At 39.2% G+C, this 15,709-nt stretch overlaps 1 protein-coding gene across 5 annotated transcripts in view; it reads left to right on the forward strand.

Annotated features, from left to right (window-relative positions):
- LOC148374600 (tensin-3) overlaps positions 1-15,709 on the forward strand; it is a 59,403-nt gene that overhangs the window by 17,819 nt on the left and 25,875 nt on the right. For 4 of the 5 annotated variants that reach the window (XM_088338478.1, XM_088338469.1, XM_088338494.1 and 1 more), the window contains 8 exons: positions 1,727-1,810; positions 2,593-2,705; positions 4,351-4,411; positions 4,482-4,557; positions 4,646-4,775; positions 4,940-5,005; positions 6,849-6,962; positions 13,397-14,569. In XM_088338478.1, the coding sequence (XP_088194604.1) occupies positions 1,727-1,810; positions 2,593-2,705; positions 4,351-4,411; positions 4,482-4,557; positions 4,646-4,775; positions 4,940-5,005; positions 6,849-6,962; positions 13,397-14,569 (1,817 nt within the window). Of the gene's footprint in view, positions 1-1,726; positions 1,811-2,592; positions 2,706-4,350; positions 4,416-4,481; positions 4,558-4,645; positions 4,776-4,939; positions 5,006-6,848; positions 6,963-13,396; positions 14,570-15,709 lie in introns of all 5 variants that reach the window. The other variant, XM_088338503.1, reaches the window with a different exon arrangement.

The following is a 15,709-nucleotide window of genomic DNA, read 5'->3' on the forward strand; positions in this document are numbered from 1 at the left end:
GTGTTACTTTCATGATGTCTATTCATCTCGGAGAGTCACTGTGGCTGATTTAACTCGGCCTTTCGATGTTGTTCCGGAAAGAGACCGATTATTAGGATCCACCTTTGCCTTTTATACACAATTTTATTCTATCATTAAAATGTTTACTTTTTCTGACATTAAGAAAACAAAATACACAATGAAAGTAACATTTGTTTTTTTCAGAATGTAATTTGAAATGATGTTATGTCTTAGAATACAAAGTAATATTAACAGTGTTAAATGCTTTACTGAAAAAAAGTAATTAGTTACAGTGACCTAATTTAGAAGGTAATTTTATCATCCCCTCGATTACTGACACACAAAAGTAGTGCATTACTGTACTCTGAAAGTAATTCTAGTTACAAACTACCGCACTAAAGCCGACCACCTTAAACTGCTTAAAAATAGCCCCATAATAAAAGTGATAAAATAAAACATGTACACCAACCTGAGGAAACAGTGAAGCTTTCATATTTCTTTTGTAATCTTGAGACCCTGCAAACGAACACTTAGCTGGGAGACTTCATATCCATTTTGTCTATGGGCTTCAAACTACTTCAAGATTTCCTCCTCCATTGCTGAGTAACGTCCTAGACGTTTTCTTATTTTTCACAGCAGGGTGTAAATAAGATATAACAATTAAAAAGACCAAAATTCGGAACAGGTTGACAGTAAATTCTGTGCTTACATTGATTTCTCGTTGGTTTATTGGTCCTGTTAAAGCCACGCCTCCTCCCCACGTGTTGCCTCCCATTCGCTACTGGTAGCAAACAAACTTGTACATTTAAAATGACCCCCTGATTTCAATTTATTATTTTATAGTTGTAAATGCAGCTTAGATGTGAGCATATATGGTAGAGAGAATATCAGTTAGGAGAAATTCTCACTCCTCTGTGCTTGACACTGTGCTACTGTAACTGTATTGAGTTGTACTTTGTAGGGCCATAAAAAAATGCCAACTCCCCTTTTTCAACGTGACTAGCGTTGTGCTGCTGTTGGACTAAGGGTTAAGTAATCCAACCTGACTGTTAACATGTACCGATTAGACAACGTTGAAAATTGTGAACTGTTTTCAATAAGTAGTTGAGTTGTTGATGATGTTTGAGTTACAAATTTGTATTAATAACGTGTTACAGTACTCGTTACAGAGAAAAGCAATTGCTTTCCAGGACTCCCAACTCTTTACAGATAAATGACCGATTAATTGAATATTACAATAATTGTTTGTTGCGTCCCTAGTTTTCATCCCATGACTAGGAAGCGATCCACAAGGTGAATGTGAAAGACAGGAGTCCTAAAAATAGAGTCAGAGAAAGAGACGGGAAAACAATGCGTCAGATTTACAATAGAATTGATTTCCGTGGCAGGCTCTGGGGGGGGCACGAAGGTCCGGGTGAAAAGGCCCCCATGCTTGTTGGTTTTAGGGATGCCTGAATGGCCTGGGCTGTGCACACACTCCCTTGTCTCCGCCTCCCTGTTTACTTAAAGCTGCCATTCTCTTCCTCTCCACGGGAATCCCTTGTCCCTCCGCTTACTTTCACTCTTTTCCATTATGCATGTGTATGCATGTGTGTCGTTGTTGACCTTGTACGAGTCAGGGTTAACACAATTTAATTACAGAGGCAGCACAAGTTGAAACATTCTGTGTCATCCCTCCTGGAAGTGTTTAATAAATTCTTTGTTACCCACCCATCTTCCTTTAAAGTGCTGATCAGGCGTTGGACCGCTTTGCTATGAGGAAATACTACGATGATAAGGTGTCTGCTCTCATGACGCCATCACAAAAGCGGTAAGGACCATGATAGTTTTCAGTAACTGTTAGCTACTGAAATGTGGCTGGTGTGCCCTACCCTAACATTCTGTAACACTAAAAAAGAAAACAATAACAACCACGTTCATTAGTAAACATAGAATACATTTAGCAAATGCATTTATTATAACTTAGCCTATTTTCTGCACAAAAATAGTCTTTTGTCATATATTTTTCATACATAAGGGACAATGGACAATAAGGTGGATGGAATTTACACTACAGTATGTATTTGTTTGTATAAAACTGCTGCACATTGTATACATTTTCAAAAAAATGATTGCAATCGGAATCAAGCCCAGGTCACAGCAGTTGCGGCGCCAAAACCTAACCACTAGAACTCTAGTGATACAGACTTTAAAATGCATTCAATTTTAACTTATTATCACAGTATTTTTATTCACGGTGCCAGAAGCAAATGTTAGAGAATGAAGGAAACAGAGAGTTGTCGTGAGAGTTATAAATAAATGCAAAAAAAAGCATGAAGAGGGAAATAACTGGTGTACCTGATGATGAATCTGACTGTGTTTATTTGTATCTTAGGACAAAATGACAGTTTTCTCCGTTCTCTAACATCAGTTTCTGACACAAAAAGTAAAAATATTAACTGTTTATTTACCATTAAATGTTGAATAAATTCAGCAAAAAGACAAAAATAGGCTAAAAAGTAAAATGACTAAGTATTAGGAACATGGAAACGTTTACAGTCCATTGATCCCTAAAGCATTTCATCCCCAACTGCCAATCTTTATTGTTTTTAGGTACGTTTGGATCCTGAACAGCCTCCTGAGTGGATCCATGAAGATCAATGCTTCACCTTTGTTCCTGCACTGCATCATCCTCCACGGAATGCCCAACTTTGAGTCCTCTGGAGGTTAAAAGTCTTTTTTGTTTACCGCCTCATACAGCTGCAGCGCTTTGGAGAGCATTTAAAAGAATTCAGACGTGACCACATCAGAGTCGCAACATGTGTGCACATGCTCAGACCGATGCAGTCTAGAGCCGACCTACACTCATTAAATTGTATTTGGGTCCAAAATAACAATATGGGTCAAGTATGGAACATTCTATTACTTGGGTACATCAAAGATTACAACCTTTTAGGCGTTGTTTTACACAGAATATGAATCGTTGTGGTTATTTTAAAGTTTTCTGGGAGGAGTCAGAGTCATTTAGGTGACGTCCCATCTATATTAAAGCCCATTTTTGTGTTATTGAATAATGAGTTAGTGGGTTTCAAAAAATAATGACCCAGTTTATTGTTCTATAAAAAAAGAACAGTTATTTTAATGTGTAAAACGTGTATTTGTCTTTGTTTTTTCGGTTGTCATAAACAACGTAAAAACAATTTTTAGTGGGTATGTCCTGAACACACTTTCTTTAGTCTCTTGAGTCCTAGTCTTCGATGTTACCGAACTACCTATACCAAGTCCTATTCCAATACCTCAGCAATGCAAAAGTAAAAAATACATACACCTTCATTTTTCTCAACGGCATATGAAAGTATACATACGGACAAATATGTGTGTACAATAAATAGTATGTTGATTTATATTTAGTTATTAGCTTGTTTACCCTTAAAATGTGTTTTTGTTTGATTATTTGGGGCCGATACCAATCTTCATGCCCGATTGTTTTTATCTCTGGATTGGGAGATCGCAAATTTTTATTGTTACCCAGCTAAAATAACACAGGAAGCTGTGCCGAATCAACCCAAGTAGTGCAAGGAATTGGGTTATTTTGTGCCAACTGTTTTGGAGATCCATGGACCAATTAAAATGGTAACAGCAATACTGCAAGTGTAGAGAAAGAAAGAAACAAATAGAAAGGGGGAGGGGCTAAAAAGAAAGTGGGAGAACAAGAAAGAGGGAGGGAAGGGCAACGAAAGAAAGATAAAAAGAGAAAGAAAGAGAGAGACAAAGAAAGAAAAAAAGAGAGGGGGGCAAGAAAAAGGAAGGGAAAAGGAAGAAAAAATAAATGAAATGATCTGCATTTAAATAGCGCTTTTCAAGTCAAGACTTCCCAAAGCGCTTTACAGTGTGCTTCACATTTCCCAATAGCGGCCGTGCAGCCATGTAAGGCGCTAACCTGCTTATTGGGGGTATTCAGTGTTCAGTGTCAGTTCAGTGTCTTACCCAAGGACACTTCGACATGTAACACGGAGGAGCCGGGATTCGAACTGCGATCTTTTGATCCCAAGACGAGCGCTCTATCTGAGCCACTGCAAGGGAAGTATAAAGAAATAATCAGAGGAAGGGAAGATAAAACAAAGTTGGAGAGAAAGCGAGGTGGGACAAAGTAAGACCGAAAGATAGAGAGAGGTGGGACAAAGAAAGAAAGAAAAATGGAGAAAGACAAAGAGAGAGGGAAGAACATAACAAGGAAGACAAAACGATGGAAAGAGAGGGAGGGACTAAGAAAGAAAGAGATACAAATAAAGAGAAAGAAAAGAGAAACCAAGCAAGCAAGAAGACCATTTTCAAAACAAAACGAGTGAAAACACTTTTTTTCTTTCACAGTATGTCGACCGTATGTCAAAGTCTACCAGGGAATGCAAGCGGTGTATTCGTCTGGAATTTAGTAAGTAGTATTTTTTGCTGTTTATTTAATAGTTATCCAGAGTACGTAATGAAATATTTTGCCCTTACAGTCACATCGGTCCTGGCCACAGGGGGCGGATCTGCGTCACGCTGGAGCCTGCCCAGCTTCTCAAAGGGGACATTATGGTAGGGAAAATAAACAGCTCACTATGTACTCAAGTGACATCAACGTTATTTTACAGCTCCACTGTATTTTTCTCTTCTCCTATTTTAGATTAAATGTTACCACAAGAGTGAAGTTTCTTCAGAACGCGAGGTGATTTTCAGGCTGCAGTTCCACACGGGAGCAGTGCAGGGCTATAAGTTGATGTTTGACAAAGAAGACATGGAAGCCGCCAACAAAGGTTAAAACAAAAAGCGGGTCTAGGCTTGTCTGGCTTTTCAAGACAAATGGCATGTTTCTTTGACACTTGGCACTTTATGACCAATAATCCTCTCCAAAAAAATAGTCTCAATAACAACATCAACTCAACATGCTTATAGAATCATCCCCTTGTTTTTGGTCTAGATACGAGATTTCCCGAGTATGGCAAAGTGGAGCTGGTTTTCTCAGAGGGACCGGAAAAGATTCCTGGTAAGTTGGATTTTAAGAAAATACATTAAAAAATTCAAAGTAGCTATTGTGGTTGACAAGTAATATTGCATATAATGCTTTGCAAACTGAATCAATCTGTTGATACCTATTGTTATATCATTAAAACATTTTAGCTCTGCCCTGCAAAAACTCCAGGTACAAAACCAAAACAACATATGATATTGTTGACTCCAAAAATCTTTAAAAACTAAGAAAAAAACATTCACAATTCTGCCTACAAAAACATGTATTACTTTGAATTATTTATTGGATTTTTTTGCACAGATTTTAAAGCTGTTCTGTGTAAAAAGCCTCTGGCAGGTATTTTTCAACACTTTTAGAATTTTTTTAGCTGTTTAAACACACACCAAACAATCCAATTCCGAAGTTCTCATGCTTTGTCTGGAGATGCGACATGATGCGGCGACTGTGTGAGTGCAGATGGAAATATGTGTTTAAATTTCGGATCATGAGAGGCTGTAGTAATTTTAATTAATTCATTTTATTATGAAGACATACTTTTAAAAATGGGTGTGTTGTTTGCGTTGTCCTTAAAAAGTTGAAAGTAGAATATTTTCTCTATCAAGCACGTGTTAACAAATGGTAAATGGTCTGCATTTATATAGCGCTTTTCAAGTCAATGAAGACCTCCCAAAGCGCTTTACAATGTGCTTCCCACTTACCCATTCACACACACACTCACACACCAATAGGGAGTCAGCAATGCAAGGCGCCTACCTGCTTATTGGGGGTATGCCCCACTGAGTTCAAAGAGCCCTTATATCTTATCTGCTTTTATATTACTATTAGCAAAGCTGTTTAGGCTGCAGAATTCATTAGGTAGGAGGAAAGGGGGATTGGAAATTGACCATATGCTCTTCACTGCAATTTTTTTATTAGTGTAGCCTGAAAATTGTGAAAGTAAGAAAAGGCCTGTTTAAAGTACAGTCGAAACGCCAACCTAAACATAAAAAAAGACGAAAAAGAAGAATTTATTTAAAATAAGAAATTGACATACCTGCACGCACATTAGAAGCTTGACAGAGGCTGCAATGATGACGCAAGCCAGGAGATGGCGGCAACCAGAAAAACATTTCCAAATTCCATACACTTTTTAGTAACATTTTAGGACTCTAAAGGCTTATAAATTTAAAAATAAATATATTTCTTTTAATCACTCAAATACTTGATCCTAGTCTCAGACTGTCACCCACTTCTATTGTTTTTCTGTATTTGACAAGTTAAAACGAAAAAAAAAAAAACAATAATAGTTCAGACATGAACTGCAATTTTGCTTGACCTTTGATGAACATCCAAACAGGTCTTACGACATTTTGTCACTTTTTTCCAAAATCGTTTTTTACATGTTAAAAGAAAAACATTTCTCTTATGACAAACTCCCCTTGTTCTTCCCTGAGGGGACAAAGGGGGGCAGGATGTTGCAGAGGGGGGATGATAAAAGCAGTTTTAAGTGTCTGCTGAAAGAGAGGTACAGACGCCCAGCATGCGCTTCCTTGGAGCCTAGATGAAGAGAAAGTGTGTTTATGTGCATCCGCGCACAAAAATTAGGAAGACTTAACGTAAGAGATCCGATGTGTGGGTAATTACTTTGGACAGTGTTGGGACGGTTCCATTGACAATACATGTTTTGCCATTTCAATCAGTACTGTACACTGAAAAAAATGCTAACATACAGTTGGTACTCTGATTACATGAATAGATTTATACTAGTCTTTGTCAGGAATGCTACAGTCCTCTTGCTCCAACCAGATGTCAAATCCATATGTCTTAATAAGATTTAGACAAACAATTTCTAGATGTTTGATGTTTCTTTTGGCTTCAGGTGCTGACAGATGGCATAACGGCGTGGATGTCACAGTGGACTATAACACTGCTGACCCTCTGATCCGCTGGGACTCCTACCAGAACATGTGCGATGCTGATAGTACTGTAACAAGTAAGTACTTCTCTGTACTATCTTTTGCAATTCTGGTTTATTTTTGCAAGCATGCTTTGAAACAGAGGTTCGGAATGTAGGTCTCACGATCCATCTTTTTTGTGAGTACATCTGGCTCAGAGATAAAATTAAAAATATATTTAAAGCACTCGGGCTTGTAGTGCAATACCGTGTTTCTATCACAGCTAGCAGGAGCAATATTGTACTTTTTTACCCTAAGGGCTAGTAAGAAGAAATGTCATTCCATTTCTCTCAGCCAATGAGATACACGAGAACATATTTTCAAGTGTGACGTCTGCTTTCAACCTATCCTGGATATTTTTTCAAATAATGTTTGGACAAGTTGTCAAAAAAAATCAAGAAACTTCAGTAAAGCCAATGAGGACTTTTAAGACTGAAGTTTTTAGTTTTCAAAGATATCAAAGATTCACTTCTGTTAAACTGAACAGAGAGGGAAAAATACCTACTTGAACCCAAGGTCAGAACCTTGTTACATAGCTTAAAGTAGAGGTAAGATTGGGCCTAAAAAAATCCAGCCCTATACGACCCAGCCCACGAGGATATAAAAGTCCAAACCAGCCCGCAGCCAACCAATTAACTTGATTTGAGGGACAGAGCCCGAAGTAAACCTAAATTTTCACATTTTATTTGTGCGATAGAAGCGTGATTTTAGCCATCTCTGAAAACAAACTTTGGTTAAAGGTAAGATCGGACCTAAAGAATTCAGCCCGACCTAACCCGGGTCGCAAGTATATAAACCCAAACCCTTCTGAATCCGTTGGATTAACTTGATTTAAAAAAACTAGCCGGAAATAAACCCAAAGCTTTAACGAACTTTACTTAAGACGTGCGTACTTCAGCACCAAACTGTGTGATCCGGCTGACTATGCAGTTTAGGGATTACTTGGGGCCGAGTCTCTCATATCAAGAGTGCACTGCAAGCACAGGGCCTAAATAGCAGGTGTCAAACTCACGGCCCGCGGGCCACATCCGGCCCGGCGTACAATTATATCCGGCCCGTGAAATCCTTTTATATACATCTACTATAATGGCCCGGGTCTATGAAACCCTGATAACTTTCAAATTATACTCAGTGACTAAAAACCACAATGGCCGAGAAAATTATGTTAACTGACATTGCCGGTAAACCCGTGTGTCTTATTTGTGTAGATTTTGTGGCCTTAATTAAGGAATTTAATGTAAAACAACACTACAAGACAAAACTTCAGAGTAAGCTGAAAAACCTTGAATCCAGAGAAAAGATACAGAAAGTTGAAGAGTTAAAGAAAAATATGAAGATGTTTTTCAATAAGCAAATTCCCAAAGTGAAAAGCACAAATTGTATTTATATTTTCCATTTTTTTCATTTTTATAGATATTTTTATGGAGAGCAACGATTTTTAATTCATTTAATGTTTAAGTTTGTTTATTCTGAAATAATATTCCTGACTGTTTTAAATTCATTTTTATTTATTTTTTAAAAAAAGGAAAGTGTATTTAATAAATATTAACCCTGTTCGGCCCGCGACCAAAGGTCTGGTTTGAGTTCTGGCCCTCTGTAAAACTGAGTTGGACACCCCTGGCCTAAATGAACGTTTTTTTATTCCGAAGTGCGCATCTTGGTGACGTGCCACGAACGAAAGTGGAACTTAACTAAATGGCACAGAGAAAAACAAATTCTGCAGATTACAAGCTGTAAATAATGAAAGATTTGGCCAAAAAGCGGGAAAAAAAATTGTAAGCTGTTAGCAAGAAGCAGAAATGACATCTGATGTAGGGGGAGCGGAAGGAGGAAGCCGTGCGTCTTTTACCCCAATACAAAGGAGGTTAATGTATTTGGATTTAATCATTTTAAGGTAAACTGATAGTTTGATAAGCATTTTATTCATCTAAATAATTATTTGAGTAAAAGTAAGTGCATGCTGTGTAGATCATCCACAAAGGGGAAGAAAAAAAAACGGCGAGAGAGAAGCCCGACCGGCCCGACTTAATTATTGACAGTTTAAGCTTGGGTCAGGTTCGGGCCCGGGCCCAAGATCTTACCTATACTTTAGTTACACCCCTGGTGCACCCCCAGGTTAAAATATTCAATGTGAGTAGATTTGATGCAGTTATAATGACCTTTAAGTATGCTTGGATTGCTCGCTGTTGATGGCCTGGGTCCTTTTCCCCAAAAAGTTCATTATACACTCGAAAATTTAGATTTTTGGATTGCAAAATTATTTTCTCATAGGAAATAATATAAATGTAATTGATCTGTTAGTAGGTCATAAGTCACTGTTAATTTTGGAGATGTTTCTGGACTGTATGTTGTTTGTAATTGGCTAAAGACCTGACTGGGTTTCAAATCTTCCTTGTTGCCTAAAAATCATTTGCAGCCCTAATGAGGGAAAGCACTAAAGAAAATGGAAGGTTGTAAAAGGGAAAAAAAAGCGAGCTTGACATACAACAACTTCAATAAGGTGGAAGGGAGGCGTGTCGCGCTGTGTGAGCGTCGGCTTCAAAGGCTAAGATTTGAGTTCTCAGGGCATTTCTATTTCGTTGATCCGTTAAATGAATAGGCGCTTGAACCCTCAGCAGCGCCTCGGCAGTCAGAAACTGGCGGCACGCTGTCCTCTCCGTGGTCCCTGCAATCCACGCAACCGCGCCATTCACAACAGTGTCCCAGAATAAATCCAAATCCACCCAGTTCCCATGAGTCACTGCACGCTTTTATGAAACGACTGATGAAAATGAGCTGTGATACATTCACATAAACATCCACCAATCATAATGCTCATGGCAAAAGCAGACTCAAAGAAGGACCTTTTTTTCTCCGCCGCTTGATTTCGAAGCATTCATGTGGGATATTTACTACCCCACTTTCTCATGTAAACACTACATCCGAACGGGACTTTGCGGGAATTCGACATCTTCTTCCCAGCGGCCTGGTAGACACGGCGTCACCTAATTTGGCAGCTTCAAAAGCAACACGGGCAAAGGACAACTAAAAACTGTTCACTTCAGAAGTGCTAAACCACGATCTTGAGGCGGGAAAAATGAACTAATTTACTTCAATCCCCCTTTTTTGATCTAGTCAGTACCTATGTGTGTGATTATCTTCAAGTGTGAATTGAGAGATGGATTTAAAAACAGACAAAATGAGGAGTTTGTACAGCTGGAAGCGTTTGGAAGACTGGTATTAAAAGACAAAAAGTGAATAGGTACAATTCTCTCATCACGTTCTATATAATTTCACCAGAAGGTAAGTACATCATTTGGGGCGCGGGGATGAAATTGAGATAAAAAATATGTTTTTGATGTTAGTGGATTCTTAGATGGAATAATGGTAGGGCTCAGAAGTCGTGGTTCATATGTGCATTATACTATTTGGCTATAAATGTCTAAACAAAGGGGCTGCAACTTTTTTCAAACTGAGACCTACTTTTTTTATTTAATCAACGCAAAGGGCACCAAAAAAACAAACATGTCTTGTTATTACTATGTAAAATAGACTCAGTCAACCATTAAAAAATATATTTTATTAGGTTATTAGAACAGGCCCCTCAGCTGTCCTTAGAGGGAACCGTAGTGCCTACAGGCACCACATTGGAGACCCCCTGGTCCCAACTTTTATCCAGATTGGCAAACTGTAAATCAATTAAAAATATCTGTCTCGTTTATTCTTATAAATAAAATTGAAGCCACTTATCAAAATTTAGGGTCTATTGTATATCAATTGTTGCATTTTGAATATTTCCTAAATAGAGATCAAAAATCCTCCTATTGCAAGTCATGTTTCCAAGTTTAACACTCCGGATGTTGGAATTGCAGGAATTTTTGACCAGAGGAATGGCATCTGCTAATTGCATATGCTAGATCAGATCAACTTTTAAAAGCTTTCTGTATGGCACTTGTGGGTTGCTGTGGAACTGACCACAGACCACTGTGATTTACAATTTGGTCTTATTTTTGGTACTTCTGGAATCCTATCTGGTTTGATGTTGAATATCTCACATTAAAGTTTAATATGTTCAACAGATTGAGACGATATATTTCTTTAACATGTTAAACAAGCTGTGGGTATCTGTTTCCATGGCATTTGTGTGTGAATAATCGCTTTTTAAATGAATTCAATCCCCGTTAGCGTTTGAATGGGCTCCTCCGTTGCCTTTTTGGCACTACAGTAATCCCTTACTATAACCCGGTTTACTTTTAATGTTTGGTCTCGCTGCTGTATGGATATTCATCATAAATTGCAATCTGCATTCTGATTGGCTAAATTGTCCCCAAGAGTAGTTATCGGTAAAAAATAAATAAATGTTTATAGGTACTTTATACAGTACTTTTAATTGCTCAACAATTACTCGGGTCTGTAAATTAATGTAGTTCTTTCATTCAAATATATTATAAAGTATTTCATTGTTTATTACTAATAAAAGTAAAGGTTACTACTTCATGTATTTAATGTATCACAGTTGTTTTTGGAGCGTAAAAGAAACAAGGTATTACTATACCGTTAATCTAGCAATTATTTAAAAATAAGATATGTTGTTTTTTTTAACCATAAAGTGGATGCCATTTTTCTTATCGTGTTTTATTTTTAAAATACCGTCACATTACAATTGCATTCGGATAAGACATGGAACAACCTTATATGGAACAAAGCCAATTGAGCAACAGTAATTTATTTTTCATTCAACATAAAGTGGCTAAATGGCTATCCTATAATCCCTTATTTAGACTGCTGGAGACACATAAAAATATTGTTAATTTTTAAAAAAGAAAATGAATTCCCCTTTAAGCTAAATCCCTCTTTAAATGATTTCATATTTCCACAACACAGTGGAAACTATTGATGTCAACATAGTCTTACGTGAATAACTGCATGTTTATGACCTGCTGTCCTCAAGCCACCGAGCAAAAACACCCATAAGAGAATCCGCACTTTAGAACTTCCCACCCATGATTAAGGTAAATGTGAATCCGGAACCCATAATTGAGTGTAGGTCACATCTGTTTCTGGGCGATTTTGTTCACAGAAGAGGGCAGGAATGTGATTTAATGACACACAAGTAAAAGAGGGACTGCCACTTCTTGTGAACTTCTTTAATTAAAAAGTATATTTCTGAAGAGTGAAAAGTGAAGGAAGGAATGTTGTTTTCATTCTATGATCCATGAAGGGTCTGCCTTTTAACCCCCTCCCATCCCATGGTGGTGCAGTCCCCCTTGATGCAGGGCAATAGGTCTATTTGCTGCCTTCCCCTGGCTCGCCCTCTACAACCTAGCACCGCCTCACGTGTTTACATTCCAGTGCCCTTATTTGGAGATAGTACCCCCCCTTCTCCCACCCACCTTTTACACTCCTTGTGTGGAGTGCAAACACACTCACCTTCTCGGCGGAGAAAGAACTCACTATAGTGATTTGAACCTGAACATTGCCCGCCTGAGGAAAAAAGCCATGTCCACTGCTGTGCCTTTGCACTGCCTTGCATCTGCAACAACTTGAGGGTGGTGATCTTCTAGTTCACAGAAAAGGTAGGACTGCTTGTTGGAGAGTTGGTCAGGGATGGTCTGCTACTCGCACCTTGCCTGGAATGTTAAAAGAGGGGTTTACTGGAACGTTGCGAGAGAAGGCCTCGTCATGGCCCAGTTGGATGTTAGCAGTCTTAATAGTGTTCGTGCATGTGGGAGGGGGGTAAATCACACATTATCATGCGTGTCTGGTATTTCGATTCGGTCAGGGTTTGAGGCAAAGGCTTAAAGTTAAGGCGACAGATTGAGCTGGAAGCACGGTTACAGTTTCCCCGGTGGAATCATAAAGTTTAACGAACAGTGAGACGGGATTCGAGTAATGCTCCTAACGTCTCAGTAGTGATGGATAGTGGCCGCAAATGACTGAACTCCTTTGCTTCTATGGGATTTAAAAGGTTGTTTGAACATATGCTGGGGGTCAAAAGGCAAGCGGCAGGGAGAAGGGTTACTTGATCACAGCAGGTAGAGGAATGCAAGGGGTTCAGAACTGTCAAGATGTGCAGCCGTCTGACACACAGAAAACACTTGGTTTGTTGTATAATCTGAGACACATAATTTTTGTGCATTTCATTTGCTCTTCGATGAACACTTGGATATGTAATAGGAGGTGAGGTTTTGTTCTTGTAACAACAATAGAAAACTCTTTCAGAAAATAAGTATAACCGGTTTTACTATTGTGCATTTATTAATACAGCGCCAAGATGACACAGGGTACATTATCGTTATGGAGAACATAATAAAAGCAAAATGTGAAGTGATCATCTTTAGTTTCACATATTTTGCTTTTCTCATTTACTGATTCACTCCCAGCCTTGTTTAAGGGAAATAGTGGATCAACAAGTATAGCCATCAATAGCACTAACTGTGTTAACTAATGATGACACATTCAATATCCAAAATGTGTATTTCTTATGTTACAGTGCCGCGGTTGCAAAGCTTAAGCCAAGACAAAGCGATTACCTATAAGACCCTCACTGGGGGAGAGATTACTCTTGGTCGGGGGATCTCCACGACCTCGGCGACTTCCAGCCCCGACCATAGCGACCACACCCTGTCTGTCAGCAGCGACTCAGGACTATCCAGCACATCCCTCTGGGCCGAAAAACCCCCAGCTCCATCTACCGTTATCCCCTCTGTCCCTGTTCCTTCTAACAAAGGGCCCAGCCAGCAGGAGAAAGTCCAGCTCAAACAACTGCTAAGTGGGTTTGGAGTGGAGGACCCTTCGCTGGAGGAGATGGATGATCCAGCCCCGAGGGTGAGCATCCATCAGATCACTCCAGCTCAAGTGCACATTAACGGCGACGCATTAAAAGGGCCACGAGAGCGGGAAACAGACATCCTGGATGATGAGGTCATTACTGGCCAGGATCTGCATAGTGTGGACAGCTTTGGGACCTTGTCATCCTCCTGCCACAAAAGTAGCCAAAACTCCCTTCTTTCAGATGGCTTTGGGAGTCCTGGAGGTGAAGAACAGCAAGGCCAAACCCAGACTCACCTCCAACCTCCAACACCTTCTTCCTCCATGGAGGAGTATGAGAGACATTATAGTGAGTCCAGAAGGGGTCATATTGGTTTCAGGAGCAACTCTGTGGCTAGCTCCAACCCCAGCAGTGCTTCTGCGACAAAGCAGCAGGTCTACAGAAAGGGAAGCTATTCCACACAGTCCTGGGTCCGCCAGCAACAGATGGTTGCTGCACAACAGTTGATTTACATGCCAGATGATGGAAACGATGCAGAAAGCTACCAAGGGAACAAACAGAGAAGTGGTTCACCTAAAAGAGGCATCAGCTTGGAACATGAGGATTCAGGGACACTGTCCCTGAGTGTCAGAGCTTCTCACAAGGAACAAGCCATGCTGAACAATAAAAACAACCATAAACGAGATGAGGAGTTTAAATCTCTCACCATGGACATTGACAACTCCATTGATCAGCTCAACCAACTCATCATGGACCTGGACCCCACTTTCTTGCCGCTTTCAAGCAAAAGTAGCTCCGTTAAGAGAAACGGCAGCCCGCTTGTAAACGGCACAGCGCCTAAGAGCCCTAATGGCATCGATCTGCGATTCTGCAACAACAACAAGCAGCAAATAGGTAAGACAGGCACACAGTATTGAAGGTGTTTGGAAATGGTCTCATGGTCACCTAATAACTCCCAATGAAAAGCGTTGCAGGACATTAGTTGGGTTAAACAAGGGGGCTGGGAATCCCCTCCCCTGCTTCAATCTCCCAAAAAGAGTCAGGAATGTGAGTTTGTTCTTGACTTTAGCGACCTCCCAATCGGGGAATAAGGCTCAGGTACATGCATGCATGTATGCATGCAATGGTAAACACAACTCCATGTATTGTTTTTCATTACAAAAAAACCCTCTACTTCTTTCCCCCATCCCAAATTGGCGTGTTCGAGTGTCAGAAATAGTAGAGTTGCTGCCAGATTTTTTTTTTTTAGCTATTCTCAGTATGTTTCTGAGTTCGGCAAATTGTTGAGGCTTGCCCGTGTAACTATCTGTAAGGGGATCAGCACTTTACATGAGAAGAGGGAGGGAGGACCTTTTTGAACATTGTTCCTTAAAGTGTATACACGTACATTTTAAATTGCACATTACAGAAGTAAAATGACTTATGTGTATAATTTACAAATAAGGAGCGACAAGGTTTTACAGAGGCTGCTGTTATCAAAGCTGATCCATAACAGCCTATAGCACTCAAGATAAATAAAACGAGAAAGCAAAACTTTTGCGTGGGATTAAAGGGTCACACCAAGATGAAACACATTGAGAGATGCAACCTTCTTGAAGTCACATTTGGGGAAATTCTTGAGAGGTATACTGTGTACTATCACGTCACTGATTATGTAGCTGTACACTGACCAGAGTTTGGTACAAGTCAAAATATGTTTCACACCAGGGCTTCAACTAACCATTAATTTCATAATCGATGAATCGGTCGATAATTTGTTTTGATTAATCGCTAAATCTGATTTCTAATTTCCCTCCTATTTCTTTAAATATCGAAGCTTTGGACAGATAGACAATAATGCACAAAACAAAATATTCTATTATATAAACCAATAAAAAAATGATAAGTGTTTGTTAATTAAGTTGATAATAAAATACATAGACGTTGGAGCCTTTCCTTTAGTGTGCTACGTCAAATTGGCATTGTAAATCTAATAGTCTCCACAAAATACATAGAAATATATACTATACACCTGCAAATATGTAAGATAGTCTT

The sequence above is a fragment of the Urocampus carinirostris genome, chromosome 1 (assembly GCF_059441175.1).
Source record: "Urocampus carinirostris isolate Australia breed hairy pipefish chromosome 1, RoL_Ucar_1.0, whole genome shotgun sequence".
Taxonomy (NCBI): Eukaryota; Metazoa; Chordata; class Actinopteri; order Syngnathiformes; family Syngnathidae; genus Urocampus; species Urocampus carinirostris.